Raw genomic sequence first — 22,232 nt, forward strand, 5'->3', positions numbered from 1 at the left:
GTTTATTTTTAAGGTGCTAGGGATTGAACCCAGTGCCTCACACGTGCAAGGCAAGTGTTCAACCACTGAGCTACAGCCCCAACCCTAGAAGGCACCATCTTAATGATTGTTCTATCATAGACTACTGAAAACTTCCAGTTTTATAAGATTCTATTTTTCTGTTTTGCCAATTTCTTTTCATGGAGATATTTTTATTAAAGTAAACTTTCTAAGCTTTTAGAAAATAAATTACAGTTTTGATTAGAAAATAAATTTCTGGGAAATTAGAATTATTACACATTGCTGGTAGGAATAAAAAAATGGTTTAGCCAATATGAAAAAAAATTTCTAGGAATATATTGTTCTACCATGAAATGTGAACTTCTGAAATTTATTTTGAAACCAATGATAAGGTAATGATTTTGGCTTTGGGACTGGCTATGATACAAAGCCTTATTAGTGTTTCCAGAATAAATAAAATGATGAGTCTATAGATCAAGTTTTTTTTTTTTTTTTTTAACTAAGGGATCTACAAATCTGACCCTGATACTCAGCTTTTTTTTTTTAAAAAAAAAAGAGAGAGAATTTTTTAAATATTTATTTATTTATTTATTTTAGTTTTCGGCAGTCACAACATCTTTGTATGTGGTGCTGAGGATTGAAGCCCGGCCGCACGCATGCCAGGCGAGCGCGCTACCGCTTGAGCCACATCCCCAGCCCTAGATCAAGTATTAACTCTGTTGTGAAATGTGATTCTGCTTTGTTTCCACAGAAAAAGCGGTTACCTATTTTGAAACCCTAGACCAGATTCTGGACAATGAAGATGATGTTCTTATCCACAAATCATCCTGCAAAACATTCTGCCACTATGTAAATGCTATTAATACTGCACCCAGAAACATTGGGAAGGATGGCAAATTCCAGATTTTAGTTTGCCTTGGAACACGGTATAAAACCAGTTTTTTACTTTCCTTATGTTTGTTACATGTTGAACAGGAGTCCAGAAAGGGTTAGACCAGATCATGTTGAGTTTCTATCATTTCAGTTTCTAATTATGAAACTAATTTTCTGGGTATGCTCCTATTATTTCACTACTACCACCACATGAAGTAGCAACTGATCTCCCTATTCTGAAGGTGAGAAAATAGGAAATAAGCACAGATAAGTTAGCACACTTTTCCAAAGTCACACAGCAAGAAAGGAAAGCCAGGATTCACATCCAGTCCTGTGCTACAGCCCAGATTCTCAACTTTTTCTCTGTACTGGCTCCAGAGATAAGTAAATAGATAAGTCATACATGTGTATTTATTCTGTAGACCTTATGTGATACACCACCATATTGCTATGAATATAATAATATTGTGGGATCCTTGTTATATAAATGTCATCTTTTGGGGCAGGAGAGAGGTACCGGGATTGAGCTCAGAGGTACTCAACCACTAAGCCACATTTCCAGCCCTATTTTGTATTTTAGAGACATGGTCTCGCTGAGTTGCTTACCGCCTCGCTGTTGCAGAGGCTGACTTTGAACTCCGAATCCTCCTGCCTCAGCCTCTTGAGCTGTACTACTGTGCCTGGTTCATCTTCTCTTTAAGACTATTCCCTAGCTAGGTGTGGTGGTACATTCCCGTAATCCCAGGGACTCTGGAGGTGGAGGCAAGAGGATTGCAAGTTCAAAGCCTGCCTCAGCAATTTAGCATTAAGCAACTCAGTGAGACCCTTTCTCTAATAAAATACAAAATAGAGCTGGGGATTTGGCTCAGTAATTCAGTGCCCCTGAGTTTAATCCCTGGTACCCCCCCCCTCAAAAAAAAGGACTATTTCCACCCATTCATTTATTCATTCATCTTTGTGATACTGGGCATTGAACCAACGAGTGCTCTACTACTGACCTACAATCCCTAGCCGGTTTTTATTTTTTATTTTTGAGAAATAAAAATAAGTTACCAAGGTAGTCCTCAAACTTGCTGTCCTAGTCTCAGCCCTCTGAGTTGATGGGCTTACAAATGTCAGTCACCATACCAGCTTCCTACTCCTTTGTTTTATTTTATTGCATTAATGAGAATTAAACTTGACCTTGCATGTGCTAGACACATGTTCTACGACTGAGCTCCACACCCAGCCCTACTGGTAGCTTTGTTTTTTGAAAATGACACATAGCGGGTGGGCATCATGGTGTGTGCCTGTAATCTCAGCAACTCCGGAAGTAGAGGCAGGAGGATCGCAAGTACCTGGCTAGCCTCAGCAATTTAGCAATATCCTTAGCAATTTAGAGAGGCTCTGTCTCAAAATTTTAAAAAATAAATAAAAAGGGCTGAGGATATTTTAAAGTTATTGGTGTAATTTTTGTTTTCTCACAAACATTGAGAGTCCCAATTTGAGATTGAGAATGGCTTGTTATGGTCGCGCATGTCATAGAAAGATATGTTGAGGGTGCTCAGTGAAGATACTCTAACCGATTGCCAGTGTCAGGTGTGATTGGAAACAATGGAAGATATGAGACAGTGTCATAATGAAACAGCAGTTAACATAAGAAAGTTCTATATTTCTTAATAAAACGGGCCCAATTTCAGCTGTCTTTAAAATTTTTCTTGAGTATGATCTTTATCTATTTTTATCTTTGTACTGTTATGATTTATTTGACAATGCAAACCCTCTTTGGGGTTATAAAATCTACTTACGTTTTTTTACTTCAGTTTTGCTTCCCAAGGTAAGTTTGTTGTTGTTATTTTTGTTTTTAAAGAAAATCCCTACTATTTAATATAGTCTGTCTTCCCAAACGGTCAGTATATTCTAGGAGGCTTTTGCCACAGAATAGTACCCTTGTTTAAAAAAAAAAAAAAAAAGACATAGGAAATTATTTTGGTACTGGGGATTAAACCCAGGTAGGCTTTATCATTGAAATATATCCCCAGCCCTTTTTTAATTTTGAGACTAAATTGCCCAGGATAGACTTGAATTTACTAATTTCTTGCCTCTGTATCCCATATACCTGGAATTACAGGCATCTGCCAACAGCCCAGCCCCCAACCTCTTTTTAAAAAGGTGGTAAATGGTGTTTGGGAATATAGTTCAGTTGGTAGAATGCTTGCCTTGCATGTACAAGGCCCTGGGTTCAATCTCCAGCACCACAAAAAAAAAAAAAAAAAAAAAAAAAAAGTGGTAAAAGCATGCCAGCCTAGGTGGCACACACCTGTAATCCCAATGGTTCTGGATGCCGAGGCAGGAGAATCACAAGTTTGAAACCAGCCTTAGCAACTTGTCAAGACCCTAAGCAACTTAACAATACCCTCTCTCAAAATAAAAATATCAAAAAGGCTGAGAATGTGGCTCAGTGGTAAAGTGTCCCTAAATTTAATCCCTGGTACCCAAAAAAAGATGGAAAAATCAGAGAATTTCTTTAATGTGTGTAGACTTTCTGATGTGCTTTTAGAATCTAGTGGATTTTCCTATTCGCTTTGTACTCTGATTACAACCTTTCTATCAGTGAATCTCCTCCACCTTCTTGGTTTTGGTTTCCTCTCTGTTGACCTCAGAGCTTGGCTAGAGATTGCACTGTTCAGCCCCACCTTCCCAAATGAAAGCACCAATATGTCTATTGTTGTGCAGTGAGGCTCTCTCTTGGTACTAAGAAATCATTTCTGTTTGGGTCTGTAGAGATCACCTGCTGCCTCAGTGGATTCCATTGTTAGCTGAGTGTCCTGCCATCACTCGAATGTATGAGGAGAGTGCACTTCTGCGAGATCGCATGACCGTCAACTCCCTCATCCGAATTCTGCAAACAATTCAGGACTTCACCATAGTATTGGAAGGATCACTCATCAAAGGAGTGGATGTGTAAACCAACTGTCCAGAAATTCTCAGTCCAAACCTCTGAATTCTGAACCTTCTCCCAACTATGGGGACAGACTTAGACTTGTCTGACAGTAGTGAGTCACGCAGGGGGCAACCCAGTGTATGTCCCAATTTGAAGGATCTTTACTCTGCAGACAAGGCAATGCTGTATTGTAGTTCATTTGAACCTGGAATTTAGTATAAAATAGAGTATTTTCATGTGTTAGATGTGTGTAAATATGCTATCTTCTTTAAAAAATTATATTACTCTAATAAGATACTTTTCTTAGATTGAAAATTCCTGTGATTTAAAATAAGTAGTTTAAAAATGATGGGGGTTAGGGGGAAGAGTGGTGCTAGGCAGGAAGAAGCCAGTAAACATGTAAATATGGTGCAACCCTGTTGGGCTTTTTTTTTTTTTTTCTCCTGTAGGTATCACAAAGGAACCCAGAATGCATTGTATGTGGTAGCCATCCATCCTGTGTTGATCCTTTGTATAGTGAATGTATGCCATTTTACCTACTGTGGGATAATCCTCACTTGTATTTTTTAAGTTATAAACCACTTTATGCTTATGCATTTAAATTGAGTCACTTTTCCAGCCTTTTGGAAAAAAAAAAAAATCAGTTGGCACAAGGTAAAGATATAATTCAAGCATTTTCTTTTTCCTGATACTGGGGATTTTGTATCCAGGGGCACATTACCTTTCTGCCATGTCCCCAACCCTTTTTATTTTATTTTATTTTATTTTTTTGAAAGTACTCACTAAATTGCTGAGGCTAGCCTCGAACTTTTATTCCTCCTGCCTCATCCTTCTGAGTCTCTTGGATTATACGCATGCCCCCCACCAACCCCTCCCCAGTTAATTCAAGTATTTTAAATACCAGACACTGGGAGCTTGGCTGAACTGGAAAGAAACACAGGAAGCCCTGAGAAGTGTGTTAAAATTATGGGATTATAACTTCTTTGCACTTTGGAAAGATTAGCCTAGACTAACTTCATTCTTGGCATTTTTATTCTTGTTATTTGAGGTACTTTAGGAAGATATGAATTTCTGAGTTTAGCCTCATAGTTATAAGTACTACAAACAGCAACTTGATTCTGCACTTTAATTTGTCCATCTAAACTCTGCAGTGGTCCTTTACATCTTAAGGATAATCAGCTCTGTCTGTTAGGTTCCAGCCACCCCCTCTGCATGCCCATCCCCCTTCAGGAAATGGAAGGAATGTCTAAGAAGGAGGAGGGCACTGGGTGGCTTGGAATGTTTTTGTGAAAGTATTTGTTGACCATGATAATGCAAATAACAGAACGGGAGAGAAAGAATGAACCCTTTCTGGGTGTTTCAGGGCAAGCTTTCTGTTCCTTTGTAAGAAGGGGCAATAATGTAAAACAACTGGCCCAGAGGAGCACAGATTGACAAAATGGAAATGAAACAAGAAACAAGAGGCAGCAGTTTTGAAAGACCAGACTTGTGAGTAACTTTACAATTTGATTGTTTATAAAGATGTTAAGTAAATGTAGTGTTAGGTAGTTACCTTAAGTCTTCATCTTCTGATAGGTCGCCTAATTCTAATTAGAGAGTGGAAAATTGTTAACAGGAAATTTGCCTCAGCAGACTTCCAGGTTTTATTCCCAACTGTGACTGCAAAGCCAAGCCATGGCTTCTTAGGATCCTTGTGCAACCTAAAGGTCCTGGGCTCTAGCCAACAGTGTTGTTCCCTTATTTCCTGGAGGAAGAAATTAGTGAAACAAGTGCCTCACTCCCTTTATCAAACACTGTATGCAGCTAAGAAACAGGCCCTTTTGTCATGTGACTTTATACTTAAAAAAAGGGGTTGTTGAAGGCTTCACATGAAACCTATGCAAAGGGCTTAAGAAGGTGGTTCTGGGGCTGGGGTTGTGGCTCAGTGATAGAGTGCTCACTTAGCACATGCGACACCCTGGGTTCAATCCTTAGCACCAAATAAAAATAAATAAATTAAATAAAGGTAGCGTGTTCAACTCCAAGTAAAAAAATATTTTTTTTTTTTTTTAAAAAGAAGGTGGTTCTGGTTGACCTGGGTAGAAGAGAGAATGGTTTTCTTTCAACTAAACTGTATCTACAATGGTATAGCTATCCTAGGGATATAGGAATTCTATTATTGAAGACATTCATAGCCTCTTTCACCTATCTTCTACCATAGTGGTCAGAAATTATAGATGGCCCAATCCAGGGTTTCATTCTTGTTTTGGGAGGTGGGTACCAGGGTTGAACTCAGGGGCACTCAACCACTGAGCCACATCCCCAGCTCTATTTTGTATTTTATTTAGAGACAGGGTCTCACTGAGTTGCTTATTGCCTCCCTTTTGCTGAGGCTGGCTTTGAACTTTTGATCCTCCTGCCTCAGCCTCCTGAGCCGCTGGGATTATAGGTGTGCACCACTATGCCAAGCACAGGGTTTCATTCTTGTTACCTTTTCCATAAGACCATGCTTCTGAAATACCAAAATATATACATACATACACGCACATACACAAGTTATGAGTAAAGTTTCATCCCACTTTGTTGTGTAGTATGACTATAACAGTAGAATTACTAAAATTTCAGCTTTTCAGGAAGCTGAGGCAGGGGGATGACAAGTTTGAGTCCAGCCTGGGTGGACTGTACCAAATCCCTGTCTCAAAAAAATAAAAAAATAATAAAGGGCTGGGGATGTAGCTCAGTGGTAGAGTATACCTGGGCTCAATCCCTAGTACCAAAGGAAAAAAAGAAAGAAAACAAGAGAAGAATAGGGGGAGAACCAATTTCAAAAACCATAAATCCTCTTGGCTAGGCGCAGTAGTCACCTCGGAGCACCTGTGCTTGTCCCTGGGGCATAGCCTTTGCTGTACACACTTGGGCCACTTGTGATCTACTTGAATGGCCCATAGCCCATTCTTTTGAATATTCTCAGAATAAATATTCTCAGAATAAATTAATAATTAGAAACAGCATAAAGTCCCTACAATCCAAGTTTGATGAATAAAAAGAATGATTCTGCTGATGGAGTCGTCTAGTACAATTATAAAGAAATAAAACTCAGGTGGCTTATGACTGTCTCTGAGTTAATCCCAAAATGTTTTGAGCACACCAGTAAGCAGAATCCACTGAATAAATGAGTTGAATTATTTTTTGTTTGTTTGCTTGTTTGTTTTGTAGGAGGGGTTGAACTCAGAGGTACTTGCTTTACCACCAAGCTATATCCCCAGTCCTTTCAGTCCTTTTTATTTTTTATTTTAAGGCAGGATCTCACTAAATTGTTTAGGGCTGAATTAAGTTGTTGAGGCTGGCTTTGAATTTGGGATCCTATTGCCTCAGCCTCCAGAGTTGCTGGGATTATAAGTGTACGCCACTGCAGTCATTCACCCTGACTTTTGGAATGATCATATCCATTTAGAGATATCCTTTCTGCTTTGTTAACTTTTTAAAAAATATTTTTAGTTGTAGATGGACATAATACCTTTATTTTTTTTAGTGCCAGGGATTGAACTCAGGGGCACTCAACCACTGAGCCACATCCCCAGCCCTATTTTGTATTTTATTTAGAGACAGGGTCTCACTGAGTTGCTTGGCACCTCACTTTTTTGCTGGGGCTGACTTTGAACTCAAGATCCTCCTGCCTCAGCCTCCCAAGCCACTGAGGTTACAGGCGTGCGCCACAACTCTGGCTATTTTATACTTATTTTTATGTGGTGATGAGGATCAAATCCAGTGCCTCACCCATACTAGGCAAGTGCTCTATTACTGAGCTACAACCCCAGCCTTGCTATGTTAATTTTAAAATTAGTATATTGCTTTAGAATCATACTATAAAGTAAATAAAAATAAATTTTCTATTTGCTTTTTCCCCCTCCAAATAAAATTAAATGCCTGGGGCCATAATTAAGATTTTCAAATAACAGTGGCTTTGGAAGAAATTATTTAAAACTTAAATTGCTTTGGCTGGCAATGTAGCTCAGTGTTAGAGCACTTGCCCAGCAGGCTTGAGGCCATGAGTTCCATCCCCAATACAGAAAAAGAAAAATGACTGACACTCAAGTATGAGGTGGTATAAAAGAGCTCTAGGTGGGAAAAGTAGGCTGCTAAGAATGAAAGCCTCCCAACCATTGCCCTCCACATATGTCCCACTGGAAGAGTGAGTTTGGTAGAAGAGACCTAAAGTTTGCAAAGATTTAGCTTTCCCTCTAAAAACTTTTTAAATATTCTTTTTAGTTATAGATTGACACAATACCTTTATTTTATTTATTTATGTGGTTCTGTGGATTGAACCCAGTGCCTATCACACATGCTAGGTAAGTACTCTACCACTGAGCCATAACCACAGCCCCTCCCTCTAAAATTTCTTATAAATGTCCCCAACTTTTTTTTGGTAACTGTTATTTACATTAACATGACTTTTTTCTTTTTATTTTTTTTTCTATTTTTTTTATAATTTTTAAAAATATTTATTTTTAGTTGTAGGTGGACACAGTACCTTTATTTTATTTCTATGTGGTGCTGAGGATCGAACCCAGTGCCTCACACATGCCAGGTGAGCACTCTACTCCTTGAACCACAACCCCAGCCCCTCTTTTTTATAATTTTAATGAAGTTCTGTCACACTGTATAAATGATGTAGGGGAAAAACTGAATTGCTCATACTTCCTTTTTTGGCAACAAAGCCTTGTATGCAGGTGTAAGTGAAAAAGAGAGGTTATGATTATATATGACAACTTATGTGTAGTATATTATTGATACCCTAAGGTGTTTTGAAACATGAGGCAATAATTGAGGACCTCAAATTCCCAGGGAAATATCTGTTAGCTTTGGGAGTGTAGCTCTTCATAATGAAATATCTTCTATTAAGAATTATGTGTGGGCTGGGGATGTGGCTCAAGTGGTAGCTCGCTCGCCTGGCATGCATGCGGCCCGGGTTCGATCCTCAGTACCACATACAAACAAAGGTGTTGTGTCCGCCAGTAACTAAAAAATAAATATTAAAATTCTCTCTCTCTCTCTCTCTCTCTCTCTCTCTCTCTCTCTCTCTCTCTTTAAAAAAAAAAAAGAATTATGTGTTTTTTTCCAATAGATTTTTAATTTAGGGAACTGTGAGTATTTTCTGTGAGGTTTACAGATATTAGTCTATCCTTTTCACAAATGTTGAGAGGACAGTCTGAACCTTAGCTACTTAACATTTCAGTATTAACACAACTTCATTGATTGAGAATGGGTCTTGAGTTCTCGATTTTTGTGAAGTGAATCCTATTTCCAAGTTGTCTGTGTCCTTTGAATTCCTGTAACAGATGAATTTATTCATTACCATTTAACATAAATCAGAAAGAATGACAAGCTACTGAGTTCCTTATTTCTGTTAAAATGGGATTATAAATCTGTTGAATTAAATGAATACAAGCTTTTTGAAAAGATCATTGTTGCAGTATGATCAAAAGTTCAAAGGAGGGGGCTGGGAATATAGCTCAGTTGGTAGAGTGCTTGTCTCACATGCACAAGGCCCTGGGTTCAATCTCCAGCACCACACACACACACACACACACACAAAAGAGAGACAGTCCAAGGAGAGACTGGGGTGCAACTCAATGGTATAGTGCTGTGCATGCCTAGCATGCACAAGGCCCCACATTCAATCTTACTAATAAAGAAAGAGTTCAAGGAGAACTTTACCCTCCCAAATTTATTAGAGCTAATTACCCCTTAAGGAAGACATAAAAATTGGCTTCAAAAAGGCTTGAAGATATTAATACCAGAGTGAAAAAAGTTCACCAAATAAAATTTTTCCTCTTAGGGTCCAACATACCTTAGGTTATGTAGGAGGGAATCATGCTTGGTCCAGTTACCTGGATGTACTTAGGTGTTAGACCCAGTCTTCATCTAAACACCAACTTTTGTTGACAGTAGAGAAGTATATTAAGGAGATCCTATTGTCAATCAGATGAGGGAGTGGAACAAAAAAAAAATCCCATGTTACACTTGAACCATGTATAAATGTACCCTGTATATTTTTTTTAATTACCATTTCTGTATTTAAATTATATTGTTTCCCTTTGTATTGTTAACAGAGTGTATCAGAACTGGATATTTCTTTATTTCTCATCTGGACATGATATAACACTTAAAAAAGAGTATTGTGATATTAAGCACTTTAACATATCAGGCAAACTGACATGGGTTTTTCAGATTTTGAAGTACATTTAAATATGACTTTTCATGCTTTGTTCTTTACAAATAAAACTGTGGGGTTGATAATTTGTTTTGCTTCATCATTGGAGAATCTTACTAAATGTTTCATAGGGCAAAAGACTTCAAAAATAAAAACAATCACCATTACATAGTTTTAAAAAAAAATCTGCTGGACACTTGTTTATCTAGAATGGGTGAGGGAAAATTGAACTGAAAAATCAAGTCTTGGGGGGAATTATATTAAGCCTTCAACTGATTGCACCCACATTGTGGAGGGTAACCTGCTTTACTTGAACTTTCAAGTCCACCTTTCCTCCCCCTAACCCCCAATGTTAGAGATTGAACCCAGGAGTGCTTTACCAGTAACCTACATCCCTGGCCCTTTTTATTTAAATGAGACAGGTACTCACTTAAGTTGCCTGGGCTGGCTTTGAATTTGCAATCCTCCCAAATTACTGGGATTACACGTGTATACCACTGTGCCTGGCAAATCCACCAATTTAAATGTTTGTGTCATTCAGATAAAACCAACTTTCAGGCCATGATGGTACATGTGTATAATCCCAGCAATTTGGGAGATGAGGCAGGAGGAGAAAGTTTAAGACCAGCCTCTGAAATTTATTTATTTGTTTTTTAATTGATTTTTGTTTTTATTTTATTTTATTAGTTAAACATGACAGTACAAGTCATTTTGAGGTAATTATGCAGTCATGAAATATATCTTATTCTAACTGGGTAGTCTGCAATTTAGCAAAGCCCCCAGCAGTTTAGTGAGACCCTGTCTCATAATTTAAAAAGAAGTCTGGGGATGTAGCTTAGTGGTAAAGCACTGCTAGATTCAATCCCCAGTACCTCCCCCAAAAGTAAATAAATAAAATAAAAACTTCTCAGTAACATCTAGAATAATGTTTTACCAAATATCTGGGCATCTTGTTGATATATAAGATTAACTATTGCAGATAATACCAAATTGAAATAATGGAGGATTTGCTATCAAGTAATTAAAAAAAAAAAAACATAAAAATAGCATATATAGGGGACAACTACAAACCTAAGGGCTGAAGCAAAGCCATCTAGAAGAGGTCTTCCCTTTCAGGTTGAGCCAAATTTTATTAGGTCACAACTGTGGCTCAGTGGACAACAGAGTTTATTGAAAGGTTGCATCCAAGAGACTTGTTTACAATTTTCCTTCAATACCTAGGAAGTATCCAAAGAGTGGTGACATACTCTAGAATTTTCTGGGAAACCACTGGAGGAGATTCCAGAGAAGGTGTCCAAGGAGAGGTGCTATCCCAGTAAAAGTGCAGTCATCTCGAGGGTGTGGGGCAATGGCTGGAGATGTAGCAATGGCTGTTGTGCCTGAGCCCCCCAACCCCAGTTCAGTCATCAGCACCAAAAAAAAAAAAAAAGGTACTGGGTGAGGCTGGCTGTTGACTATCACTAGAGCTAGAAACTGCCTGCTGCAGGAACCTGTGGAGGGGAGTAAACCAGCATCAGGAAGAAAAGCTCCTCCCCAAGTGCCTTTGCAGTGCAGTCTACTGACAAAGGTCATCCTCACACTCGCTGGCAAACAGACGTGTTCACAACAGGGGCTAGCTCTGTCATTCCTAAGCAGATAATGAAGAGTAGATTTTAGACCTTAGAGCTGATAAGTGGATAATGCCAAAAATGGATTAGTTTTGTACAGTGATGAAGGAAACAAGGAAGAAAAAAATTGCAGGAGGGGGGCTGGGGATGTGGCTCAAGCGGTAGCGCGCTCACCTGGCATGTGTGCGGCCCAGGTTCGATCCTCAGCACCACATACCAACAAAGATGTTGTGTCCGCCGAGAACTAAAAAATAAATATTAAAAAAATTCTCTCTCTCTCTCTCCTCTCTCACTCTCTCTTTAAAAAAAAAAAAAAAATTGCAGGAGGGGAAGATGAGAAGCTAAGACAAATGTCTCCAAAAAGTTATGAGGCAGTAGTTTAGGTTACAGACACTACCATGTTTCTTTGAACTTGGTTCAGATATGTACAATTTTCATCACTACCCTTTAAAATATTAGTTAATTGCAGTTAAGGTGAGGAGGATTTTGTCATCTAATGGATAGGACCACAATAATAGCAATGGAAATGGTGAAGTGTTGAGTTTGGGTATATCTTGAAACTAGAGCCATAGAATTTCCTGAGGGATTGTGGGGAACTAAGAAACAAAGGTCAAGAATGAGTCTAAGAGCTGGTAGCAGTGGCACACACTGGCACATGCCTATAATCTTACTGACTTGGGAGGCTGAGGCAGGAGAATCTCAAGTTTCAGGCCAGCCTCAGCAATTTAGATCCTGCCCAAAATAAAATGAAAATGGCTGGGGATGTAGCTCAATGGTAAAGCATCCTTGGGTTCAATCCCCAGTGCTTAAAAATAATGAATAAATAAATGAAAGAAGAGAGCTGGGATATGCTTCAGCAAAGGTGCACTTGCCTAGCATGAACAAAGCCTTGAGTTCAATAGCACGACAAAAATAAAGGAAAGACCATGTAGGTCAAAGACAAATGTTGACAGTGACCTGTAACGTAATATTTTATATGATTCTTCTAATTCTTTATCCTGGTATACACTTTACTTTGATTAAAATAGATATTGTAACCTAGATGGAGGAATTAATCTGGGCTCTAAAGTCTAAAAATAAGTCACTCAAATTAGAGCTGGCATGTGGACCAAATGTTCCCTATCCTCCAATATAATGTAATCCTGAAGTCTATCATTTTCTTACCTACAGCTTATACTCTTTTTTTTTAAAAACATTTATTTATTTATTAGTTATTGGCGGACACAACATCTTTGTTTGTATGTGGTGCTGGAGGATCGAACCCGGGCCGCACGCATGCCAGGCGAGCACGCTACCGCTTGAGCCACATCCCCAGCCCCTAGCTTATACTCTTAAATGTCTCAAACCTTCCCAAAGCCAGGCCTAGAGGTATATATCTATAGTCCCCAGCTACCCTGGAGACTGAGGTAGGAGGATCAGTTGAGCCCAGGAGTTCAAGACCAGCCACCACCAAAAAACAAACAACAACAACAACAAAAAAAAACTTTTCCTGGATTTCTCACTTATATTCTATTTTTTAAAAAAACAGGGGCTGGGGATGTGGCTCAAGCGGTAGCGCGCTCGCCTGGCATGCGTGCGGCCCGGGTTCGATCCTCAGCACCACATACCAACAAGAATGTTGTGTCCACCGAGAACTAGAAAATAAATATTGAAAATTCTCTCTCTCTCTCTCTCTCTCTCTCTCTCTCTCTCTCTCTCTCTCTTAAAAAAAAAAAAAAAAAAAAAAAAAAAACAGCAAAGCTTCAAAATACATGGGGGCTGGAGTGAACCTGAATAGAATCAATAAGGAATAGACAAGCCTGGCAGGGTGGCATATGCCTATAATCCCAGCAGTTTGGGAAGCTGAAACAAGAGGATTGCAAATTCGAGGTCAGCCTCAGCAAATTAGTCAAGCCCTAAGCAACTTAGCAAGACCATGTCTCAAAAAGGAATGGAGATATGAGTTCAGTGGTTAAGCAACCCTGGATTCAGTCCCTGGTACCTGCCATTAAAAAAGAAAAAAAAAAAAAAAAACCCTAGATCCTCAATTATAGAATAGTTCAAATGTCCATTTCTGAATATTTGCATAACTGATAAAGCAAATAGAGAATCAGTCAAGACAGAAAAAATTTGAACTACATGATCAACTTATTTGACCTAATTGATATTTATAGAATACTCTACCCAACAATAGCAAAACATACATTTCCTTCAAGGTACACAAAGAACATTTACCAAGATTGACTATTTTGGATCATAAAACAAAGCTAAATAAATGTAAAATGATATAATCAATGCAAAGCACCAAAGTTCTCTGGTTACAAAGAGATTTGAGTAATATTTACTAACAAACCAGCCATGGTGTTATGCTCCTGTAGTCCAAGCTATTTGGGATGCTGAGGCAGGAGGATCATATAAGCTCAGAAGTTCAAGCCCAGCCTAAGCAACATAGCAAGACCCTGTTCTGAATCAGTAACAAATATATCTGAAAACAATATATTTGTTACTGTTTGGAAATGAGTAAGTCAAAATGTAATCAAGAGTAGAATTGTGTTATTTTGAACTGAATGAAAGCAAAGCACATCACAATTTGAGGAATGCATCTAAATCAGCCTTTAAAGAGATATTTAGAAGGGCTGGGGCCCTGGGTTCAATCCCCAGCACCACAAAAAAAAAAAAAAAAAGTATTTAGAGCTGGGGCTGGGTCTCAGCAGTAGCACACTTACCTGGCATGTGTGCAACACAGAGTTCGATTCCAAGCTTCTGCATATAAATAAATAAAATAAAGGTTTATCAACAACTAAAAAAGTATTTAAAAAAACAACAAAAAAGAGATATTAAGAACAGCAAATACCTACATTAGAAAGAAAATGTCTTTTTTTTTTAATTTAATGTTTATTTTTTTACTTTTCAGAGGATACAACATCTTTATTTCTATGTGGTGCTGAGGATTGAACCCTGGCCACAGGCATGCCAGGCAAGCACGCTACTGCTTGAGCCACATCCCCAGCCCGAAAGAAAAAGAGCTTTTCATCTTTTTTTCTTGTGGTATTGAGGACTTAACCCAGGGGCACTCCACTGCTAAGCTATATCCTAGCCATTTTTATTTTTATTCTGAGACACGGTCTTGCTAAGTTGCTGAGGCTGGCCTTAAAACTTTCTATCCTCCTGCCTCAGTCTTCTGAGTTGCTGGGATTACAGGCATATGCCACTGCACCTGGCTTAAGAGCGTCTATCTTAATAAGTAGAAGACAGAAAATTAAAAAGATAGTGTTAAATCAGTGAAGCAGAAAACAAAAAAGAAAATTAGTGAAACCATAATGTGATTCTTTATGCTTTATCAGTAAAATTGATAAGCCTCTAACCAGCTGACTGGGGGAAAGAGACAAGATATAATTACCAGTTTGAAAAATGAAAGAAGTGACATAAATGCAGGTCCTATAGATATTAATGGGATTATAAGTAATATATGAATAATTTTTTGTAATATTAAATTCCACAATTTACATGAAACAGATATTTCTTAAAGTCATAAACTACCAAATCTTACTTAAGAAGTAGGTAGTGGCATCCTGGCTACGAGACAAGACACCTGGGACCATAAGAGGTGAAATAATGCATTACTCAAGTCACACAGCTATTTAAGTAGTAAAATCAGAATTCAAACTCAGGTTTCTTGCCTCCCAAGATTATCAGAATGAATCTGGCCCAGTTCCATCCAGACTGATTGGCCACACAGATTGAACTAGAGTTAACCTAAAAATTGTCATTTTGTGTTTCTCTTTTGAAATGCTTATGTGTTTAATATTTCCCCTTTGTAACTTTTTTTAATCTAATAGAATTCTGTTCAATACGTATAAAGCTGGTGAAACCAAAATAATCAAAAAATTTTAAAAGAATTATGTATTAAGAGTCTCACCCTTCTGCAGGCAGATGACTAATGCATTTTTTCAGCGATTAACCCTGCTGAAGTCTATAAAAATTTGAGAGCCATTTAGTATCAACTAAAATGCCTACAGACTTGGAGTACTTGATCAAAATAATAAACATTACCCGGGCGTGGTGGTGCACACCTTTAATCCCAGGGAGAATCGAGAGTTCAAAGCTAGCCTCAGCAAAAGCAAGGCGCTAAGCAACTCATCGAGACCCTGTCTCTAAATAAAATACAAAATAGGGCTGGAGATGTGGCTCAGTGGTTGAGTGCCCCCGAGTTCAATCCCCAGTACCAAAATTAAAAAGTAAATTAATTAATTAACATGTGCCACTACACCCAGCTATAATAACTTTTAAAAGCAAATTATTGGACAGCAAATATTGAACCAGAGGGTGGTGGCACACACCTGTAATCCCAGAGGCTCAGGAAGCTGAGGTAGGAGGATCATAAATTCAAAGCCAGCCTCATCAACTTAGTGAGGCCCTAAGTAACTCAATGAGACCCTATCTCTAAAAAAAAAATACAAAAAGGGCTGGGGATGGGGCTGGGGATATGGCTTAGTTGGTAGAGTGCTTGGCTCACATGCACACAAGGCCCTGGGTTCAATCCCAGTACCAAAAAAGAAAAAATAAGCTGGGCATGGTAGTGCCCATCTGTAATCCCAGCTACCTGAGAGGCCAAGGCAGAAGGATCACAAGCTCGAGGTCAGCCTGGCCCACTTACTGAGATTCCCCTCTCAAAGTAAAAAGTGCTTGGAATATAGGTCAGTGATAGAGCACCTCTGCAGGGTATTAAAAATCCTAAATCCAACTCCCTCTGCCATTAAAAAAAATAAATAAATTCTAGAGTAGATTATTGAGAGGTCCTGGCTTACCTACATGGGTATATGAACATAGCCCTGGAGTAGACTGAAGAATAAGTACAGCATGGGGCAGGAAAGATGGTGGAAAGAGATGGACATCATTACCCTAGGTACATGTATGACTGCACATATGGTGTGACACTACATTGTGGACAACCAGAGAATTGAAAAGTTGAGCTGCAATTGTCTGCAATGAGTCAAAATGCATTCTGCTGGGCTGGGGCTGTAGCTCAGGGCCAGAGTACTTGCCTAGCATGTGTGAGGCACTGGGTTCAATCCCTAGTACTACATGAAAATAAAACAAATGAAATAAAGACATGCTGTCCATCTACAACTACAAAAAATAAATACATAAAAATGCATTCTGCTATCATTTATACCTACTTAAATACATAAATAAGAAGTACAGGATGAGCTGGGCATGGTGGTGCACTCCTATAATTCTAGTTACTTGAGCGGCTAAGGCAGGAGGATCATAAGTTTGAGGCCAACTTAGCCATTTACGGAGGCCCTAAGCAACTTAGCAAGACCCTGTCTCAAAATTTAAAATAATAATAATAATAAAAAGGGCTAGAGATGTGATTCAGTGGTAAAGCCCCTCTGGGTTCAATCCCCAGTACCAAAAAAAGAAGAAGAAGAAAACAATGTGTTGGTATATGAGTTCACAGTAAAGAACAAAGAAAAGATACCAAGGGAGCAATTCTTTTCATAGTTTGTTATATTTTTATGAAATTTTTTATATATTTGGATTCTTTCAACATATAAGTTGTTGTTGTCATAATAGTTGGCAATTTTTCACTGACATGTAAGATAAATACATAAAATTGTGGATTAAATTGTAAAGAGTTTTTCACATTTAAGGTTCAATCATCCATCCATCTATATCTCTGTCTCTGTCTGTCTCTGTCTCTGTCTCTCTCTCTTTTTTTTTTTTAGAGTATTGTTTTTTTTTTTTTTAAAGAGAGAGTGAGAGAGGAGAGAGAGAGAGAATTTTTAATATTTATTTTTTAGTTCTCGGCGGACACAACATTCTTGTTGGTATGTGGTGCTGAGGATCGAACCCGGGCCGCACGCATGCCAGGCGAGCGTGCTACCGCTTGAGCCACATCCCTAGCCCCCATGCCCAGTTTTCATTCATTTTCTTTTACCTCAGTGTTGACATACAGAATGCTAAATAAAGGGAGAAAAAATCTTTAAAAAAACAGATAAGCAGAGATGGGGATATAGATCAGTTGGTAGAGTGCTTGCCTCACATGCACAAGGCCCTGGGATCAATCCTCAGCACCACAAAACAACAACAACAAAAAAAAAAAAAAACAGATAAATTGCCGGGCACCTTGGTGTACACCTGTAATCCCAGTGCTTTGGGAGGCTGAGGCAGGAGGGTTCAATCCCTGATACTTTCCCCCAAAATACAGGTAAACAGATTCATCTATATCTTTTTAAATGAGTTGAATTTATAGTTAACTTTCTCACAAACAAAACAGTCCCTCCAAGTACAATGGCACATGTCTATAACCCCAGCAGCAAGGCAGGAGGATCGCAGGTTCAAAGCCAGCCTCAGAAACAGCAAGGTGCTAAGCAACTCAGTGAGACCCTGTCTCTAAATAAAATACAGAATAGGGATGGAGATGTGGCTCAGTAGTCAAGTGCCCCTGAGTTCAATCCCCGATACCCCCTCTCCCCCCAAAAAAGTACAGTCCCAGAAAACTTCACTGGTAAATTCTACCAAAAATTTAAGGAAGAAATAATGAAAATTCTATACAAACCCTTCCAGAAAGTTGATGAGGAAGTATGTCTAGTTTGGTAGTACAGCCATAACAATGTACTACAGACTAGGTTACTTAGACAACAGAAATTAATTTGCTCAGAATTTTGAAGTCTAGAAGGTGTTGGCAGTGTTATTTCTTCTGAGGCCCTTCTGCATTTTCACATGGTTTTCCCTCTGTGTGTATCTGTATCCTGATTCATCTTACAAGGGCACCAGTCATATTTGATTAGGGCCCATCCTAATGACCTAATTTTAACTTAATCATTCTTTAAAGGCCCTATTTCTGGCTGGGTGTGAAGTTCAGTGATAAAATATGAGCACATATGAGGCCCCAGGTTCAATCCTAGCACATCACACACGAAACGGAGGAAGAATCCTCTTTCCAAATTCAGTCAGATTCTGAGATGCTGAAGGACTTAGAATACCTTCATGTGAATTTTAAGGAATATAGTTCATCCCTGCAATGGTTTGAATATTATTTGTCCCCTCTGAAACCCATGTTCCAATGTGATTGCCCTTGTAGCAGTGCTGGGAGATGAGCCCTACAGAAGGTGAGTAAGTCATTAGAGGGATTAGTGATTTTCTCATGGAAGTGGCAAGAGCAGATGGTTATAATGCCATCTATCCTCTTGGCCTCTTCCACACACACCCACTTGCCCTTCCGCCTTTCTGCCATGTTATGACACAGCACAAGACCCTCACCAGAGGCCATCTTATGCTGACACCTTTGCCTCCCCAGCTTCCAGAATTATGAGCCAAAATAAACCTCTATTCTTTATAAATCACCCAGTCTCAGATATTTAGTTATGACAACAGAAAATGGCCTAAAACAGGCCATGTCAAAGAAATACTTTCCAACTTATTCCATGAAGCCAGCATTACTCTGACTCAAAAACCTTACAAGAAAAATGTAGACCAATAATCCTTATGAACTTAGATACAAAAATTCTTAAATAGTACCCCATAAATATATAAAATTGTTATTTGTCAACTAAAGAGGAAATTAGGGGTTAGGTGGGGAAGTTTAGTGGAAGAATACTTTTTTTCCCCAACCAGGGATTGAACCCAAGGGTGCCTAACAATTGAGTCACATCCCCAGCTCTTTTTTTATATTTTATTTAGAGACAGGGTCTCTCTGAGTTGCTCAGGACCTCACTAAATTGCTGGGCTGGCTTTGAAATCACAATCATCCCTCCTCAGCCTCTGGAGCCACTGGGATTACAGGCCTGCACCACTGTGCCTGGCATGAATTGGGTTTTTTTTGTCAAGGAATGCAAATTTGGTTTAACATTCAAAAATTGATCATTACAACTCAACACATTAGAAGACTAAAATGTAAAGACAAAACTGTATGATCATATCAATCTAAAAATTAACAAATTTACCAGGCATGGTAGTATACACTTGTAATCCCAGAGATTTGGGGGCTGAGGCATGAGGATTACAAATTCAAATCCAGCCTCAGCAAATTAGCCAGGCCATAAGCAATTTAGCAAGACCCTGTTGAAAAGTACTATGTGCTGGACTTGGTGGTAAACACCTATAATCCCAGTGGCCCAGGAGGCTGAAACGGGAGAATGGATAGCGAATTCAAAAGCCAGCCTGAGCAATGGCGAGGCACTAAACAACTCAGTGAGACCCTGTCTCTAAATAAAATACAAAATAGAGCTGGGGATGTGGCTCAGTGGTTGTTGAGTGCCCCTGAGTTCAATTCCTGGTACCAAAGAAAAGTACTAAGCTTGTGGCTCAGTGGTAAAGTGCCCCTGAGTTCAATCCCCAGTACCCCCTTCCCCCCACCTTTCTCAAGGCAAAATTGACAAGTTCTAACTTTCAGTCATTGATTTAAAAAAAAGAAAAAAGAAAAAAAACTCTGGGACTGGGCTGGGTGCATGGTGAGTACTTGCCCAGTATGAGCAAGTCCCTGGTTTGACCCCCAGCACTACACACACCTTACACCTTCATGTGAATTTTAAAGAATATAGTTCACACACCACACACACCCTCAGCAAACTTCTTCAACTCTGATGTTCTTTGTGACAAGATCCTAAAATGCATCTGCCTATAGCTCAGTTGGTAGAGTGCTTGCCTGGCATGCACAAGGCCCTGAGTTCAATCCCCAGCACCATACACACACACACACACACACACACACACACACACACACACAAAGGCCATTCGCAGTGTTGCATGCATGTAATGCCTGTAATCCCAGCGGTTCAGGAGGCTAAAGCAGGAGGATCATGAGTTCAAAGCCAGCCTCAGCAAAAGCGAGGCGCTAAGCAATTCATTCAGTGTGATAAGCTGTCTCTAAATAAAATACAAAACAGGGCTGGGAATGTGGCTCAGTGGTCAAGTGCCCCTGAATTCAATCCCTGGTACACGAAAATACAACAACAAACAAACTGGGGAGGTGTCACACACCTGTGATACCAACAACTCAGGAATTAAAGGAAAGAGGCTGGGTTATGGCTCAGTGGTAGGCCCTGGGTTAAATCCTCAACACCACATAAAAATAAATAAGTAAAATAAAGATATTGTGTCCAACAACAACTAAAAAATAAATGTTAAAAAAAAAAGGAAAGAAATGAAAGTATTGAGGGGGCCAGAATGTGTGTCCTCAGTATTGTAGAATACTTTCCTAGCAGGCATAAGGTCCTGGGGTTTAATTCCATCAGTAGAAATAAAGAAAGGAAAGAAAGAAAGGGTATTCACCATTATTGAACATTTTTATTTCCTCTTCTAAATTATTTTGTAACCTTTAAAACTCTGCCCATCTCTCTTTTTTTTACTTAATTATTATTCATTTATATATGTATGTTTTGCAGTGCTGGGGAGAGTTTCGGGGCATGCTAGGCACATATTCCACTACTGAGCTACATCCCCCAGCCCCGTATGTTCATTTTTAATATGTGTGTTTGCTTTGATTTATATAATTCAGAATCATTTTAAGCTCTTTGGTCTTACATGAGTAAGTATTTTCTCACTTTTTTTGTGTGTGTGTGTATGTGTGTGTCTGGTGCTGGGGATTGAACCCAGAGCCTTGTGCATGTGAATCAAGCACTCTACTAACTGATATATATCCCCAGGCCCTATTGTTGTTTTATTTGGTTTGGTTTCCTTTGGTGCTGGGGATTGAACTCAGGGCCTTGCACATGCCAGGCAAGTGCTCTACCATTGAGCTACACCCCCAACCCAGTTTCTGGTGCTTTTTGTTGCATTGAAATGTTAAGTATTTTGTGATTTACATTCATTACATTCCTCCCTCCTCTCTCTCTATCTCTCTCTCTCTCTCTCTCTCTCTCTCTCTCTCTCTCTCTCTCTCTCCCCCCTTCCTCCCTCCCTCTCCCTGTCTCTCTCTTTTCCCCTCCCTCTTTTCCTGAAATAGAAACCAGCTTCCAGAGCTATACTGCCTGAGGTTCAAACTCAGATGCTCACTAGCTGAGGCCTTGGGTTCATCTCTTAACTGTGAACCCAGTTTCCTCATCTTCTTTATTATCTCTCTCCCCACAGGGATGTAAGTGCCAGGAGAGAAGGTATTTTTTTGGCTGAAAACAGTCAAAACAAACAGTAAACAAAATTTACTGCTGTATCCCCAGTTGTGAGAACAGTGCCTGATACACAGCAGTTGCTCAATAAATATTTACTAAATGAAAAAATGCACAAACCAGAATAGTAACTTTATTTACCTCATAGGATTGTTATAAGAATTAACAAATCATCATAAATTTTAGTTTTCAATAACCAGGCACAGTGACACACACCTGTAATCCCAGTGGCTTGGGAGACTGAGTCAGGAGGATCACAAGTTCCAAGCCAGCCTCAGCAACTTAGCAAGGCCTAAACAACTTTGGGAGACCCTGTTTCAAAATAAAAAATAAAAAGGGCTGGGAGTTTTTGGCTCAGTGGTTAAGTGACCCTGGGTTCAATCCTCAGTACCAAAAATGAATAAACAAATAAGTAAATAAATAAATAGAATCAATAAGAGCACAAGAAATGTTAGCACCCCTTTTCCCCCCTCCCCCAAATCCTGCCTCCATGGGAAGTTTCCCTGAGTATCTTCTTTCCTTTCACCTACTGGTTAATTAAGTCA

General features: G+C 39.1%; 1 protein-coding gene across 3 annotated transcripts in view; it reads left to right on the plus strand.

Annotated features, from left to right (window-relative positions):
• Dennd5b (DENN domain containing 5B) overlaps window positions 1–8,858 on the plus strand; it is a 189,778-nt gene extending 180,920 nt beyond the window's left edge. For all 3 annotated transcript variants that reach the window (XM_077798438.1, XM_026415248.2, XM_026415247.2), the window contains 2 exons: window positions 752–926; window positions 3,637–8,858. In XM_077798438.1, the coding sequence (XP_077654564.1) occupies window positions 752–926; window positions 3,637–3,820 (359 nt within the window). In that variant the 3' untranslated portion in view covers window positions 3,821–8,858. The remainder of the gene's footprint in view (window positions 1–751; window positions 927–3,636) is intronic.
• Window positions 8,859–22,232: the final 13,374 nt, after the last annotated feature.

The sequence above is a fragment of the Urocitellus parryii genome, chromosome 5 (assembly GCF_045843805.1).
Source record: "Urocitellus parryii isolate mUroPar1 chromosome 5, mUroPar1.hap1, whole genome shotgun sequence".
In the NCBI taxonomy this organism is placed as follows: domain Eukaryota; kingdom Metazoa; phylum Chordata; class Mammalia; order Rodentia; family Sciuridae; genus Urocitellus; species Urocitellus parryii.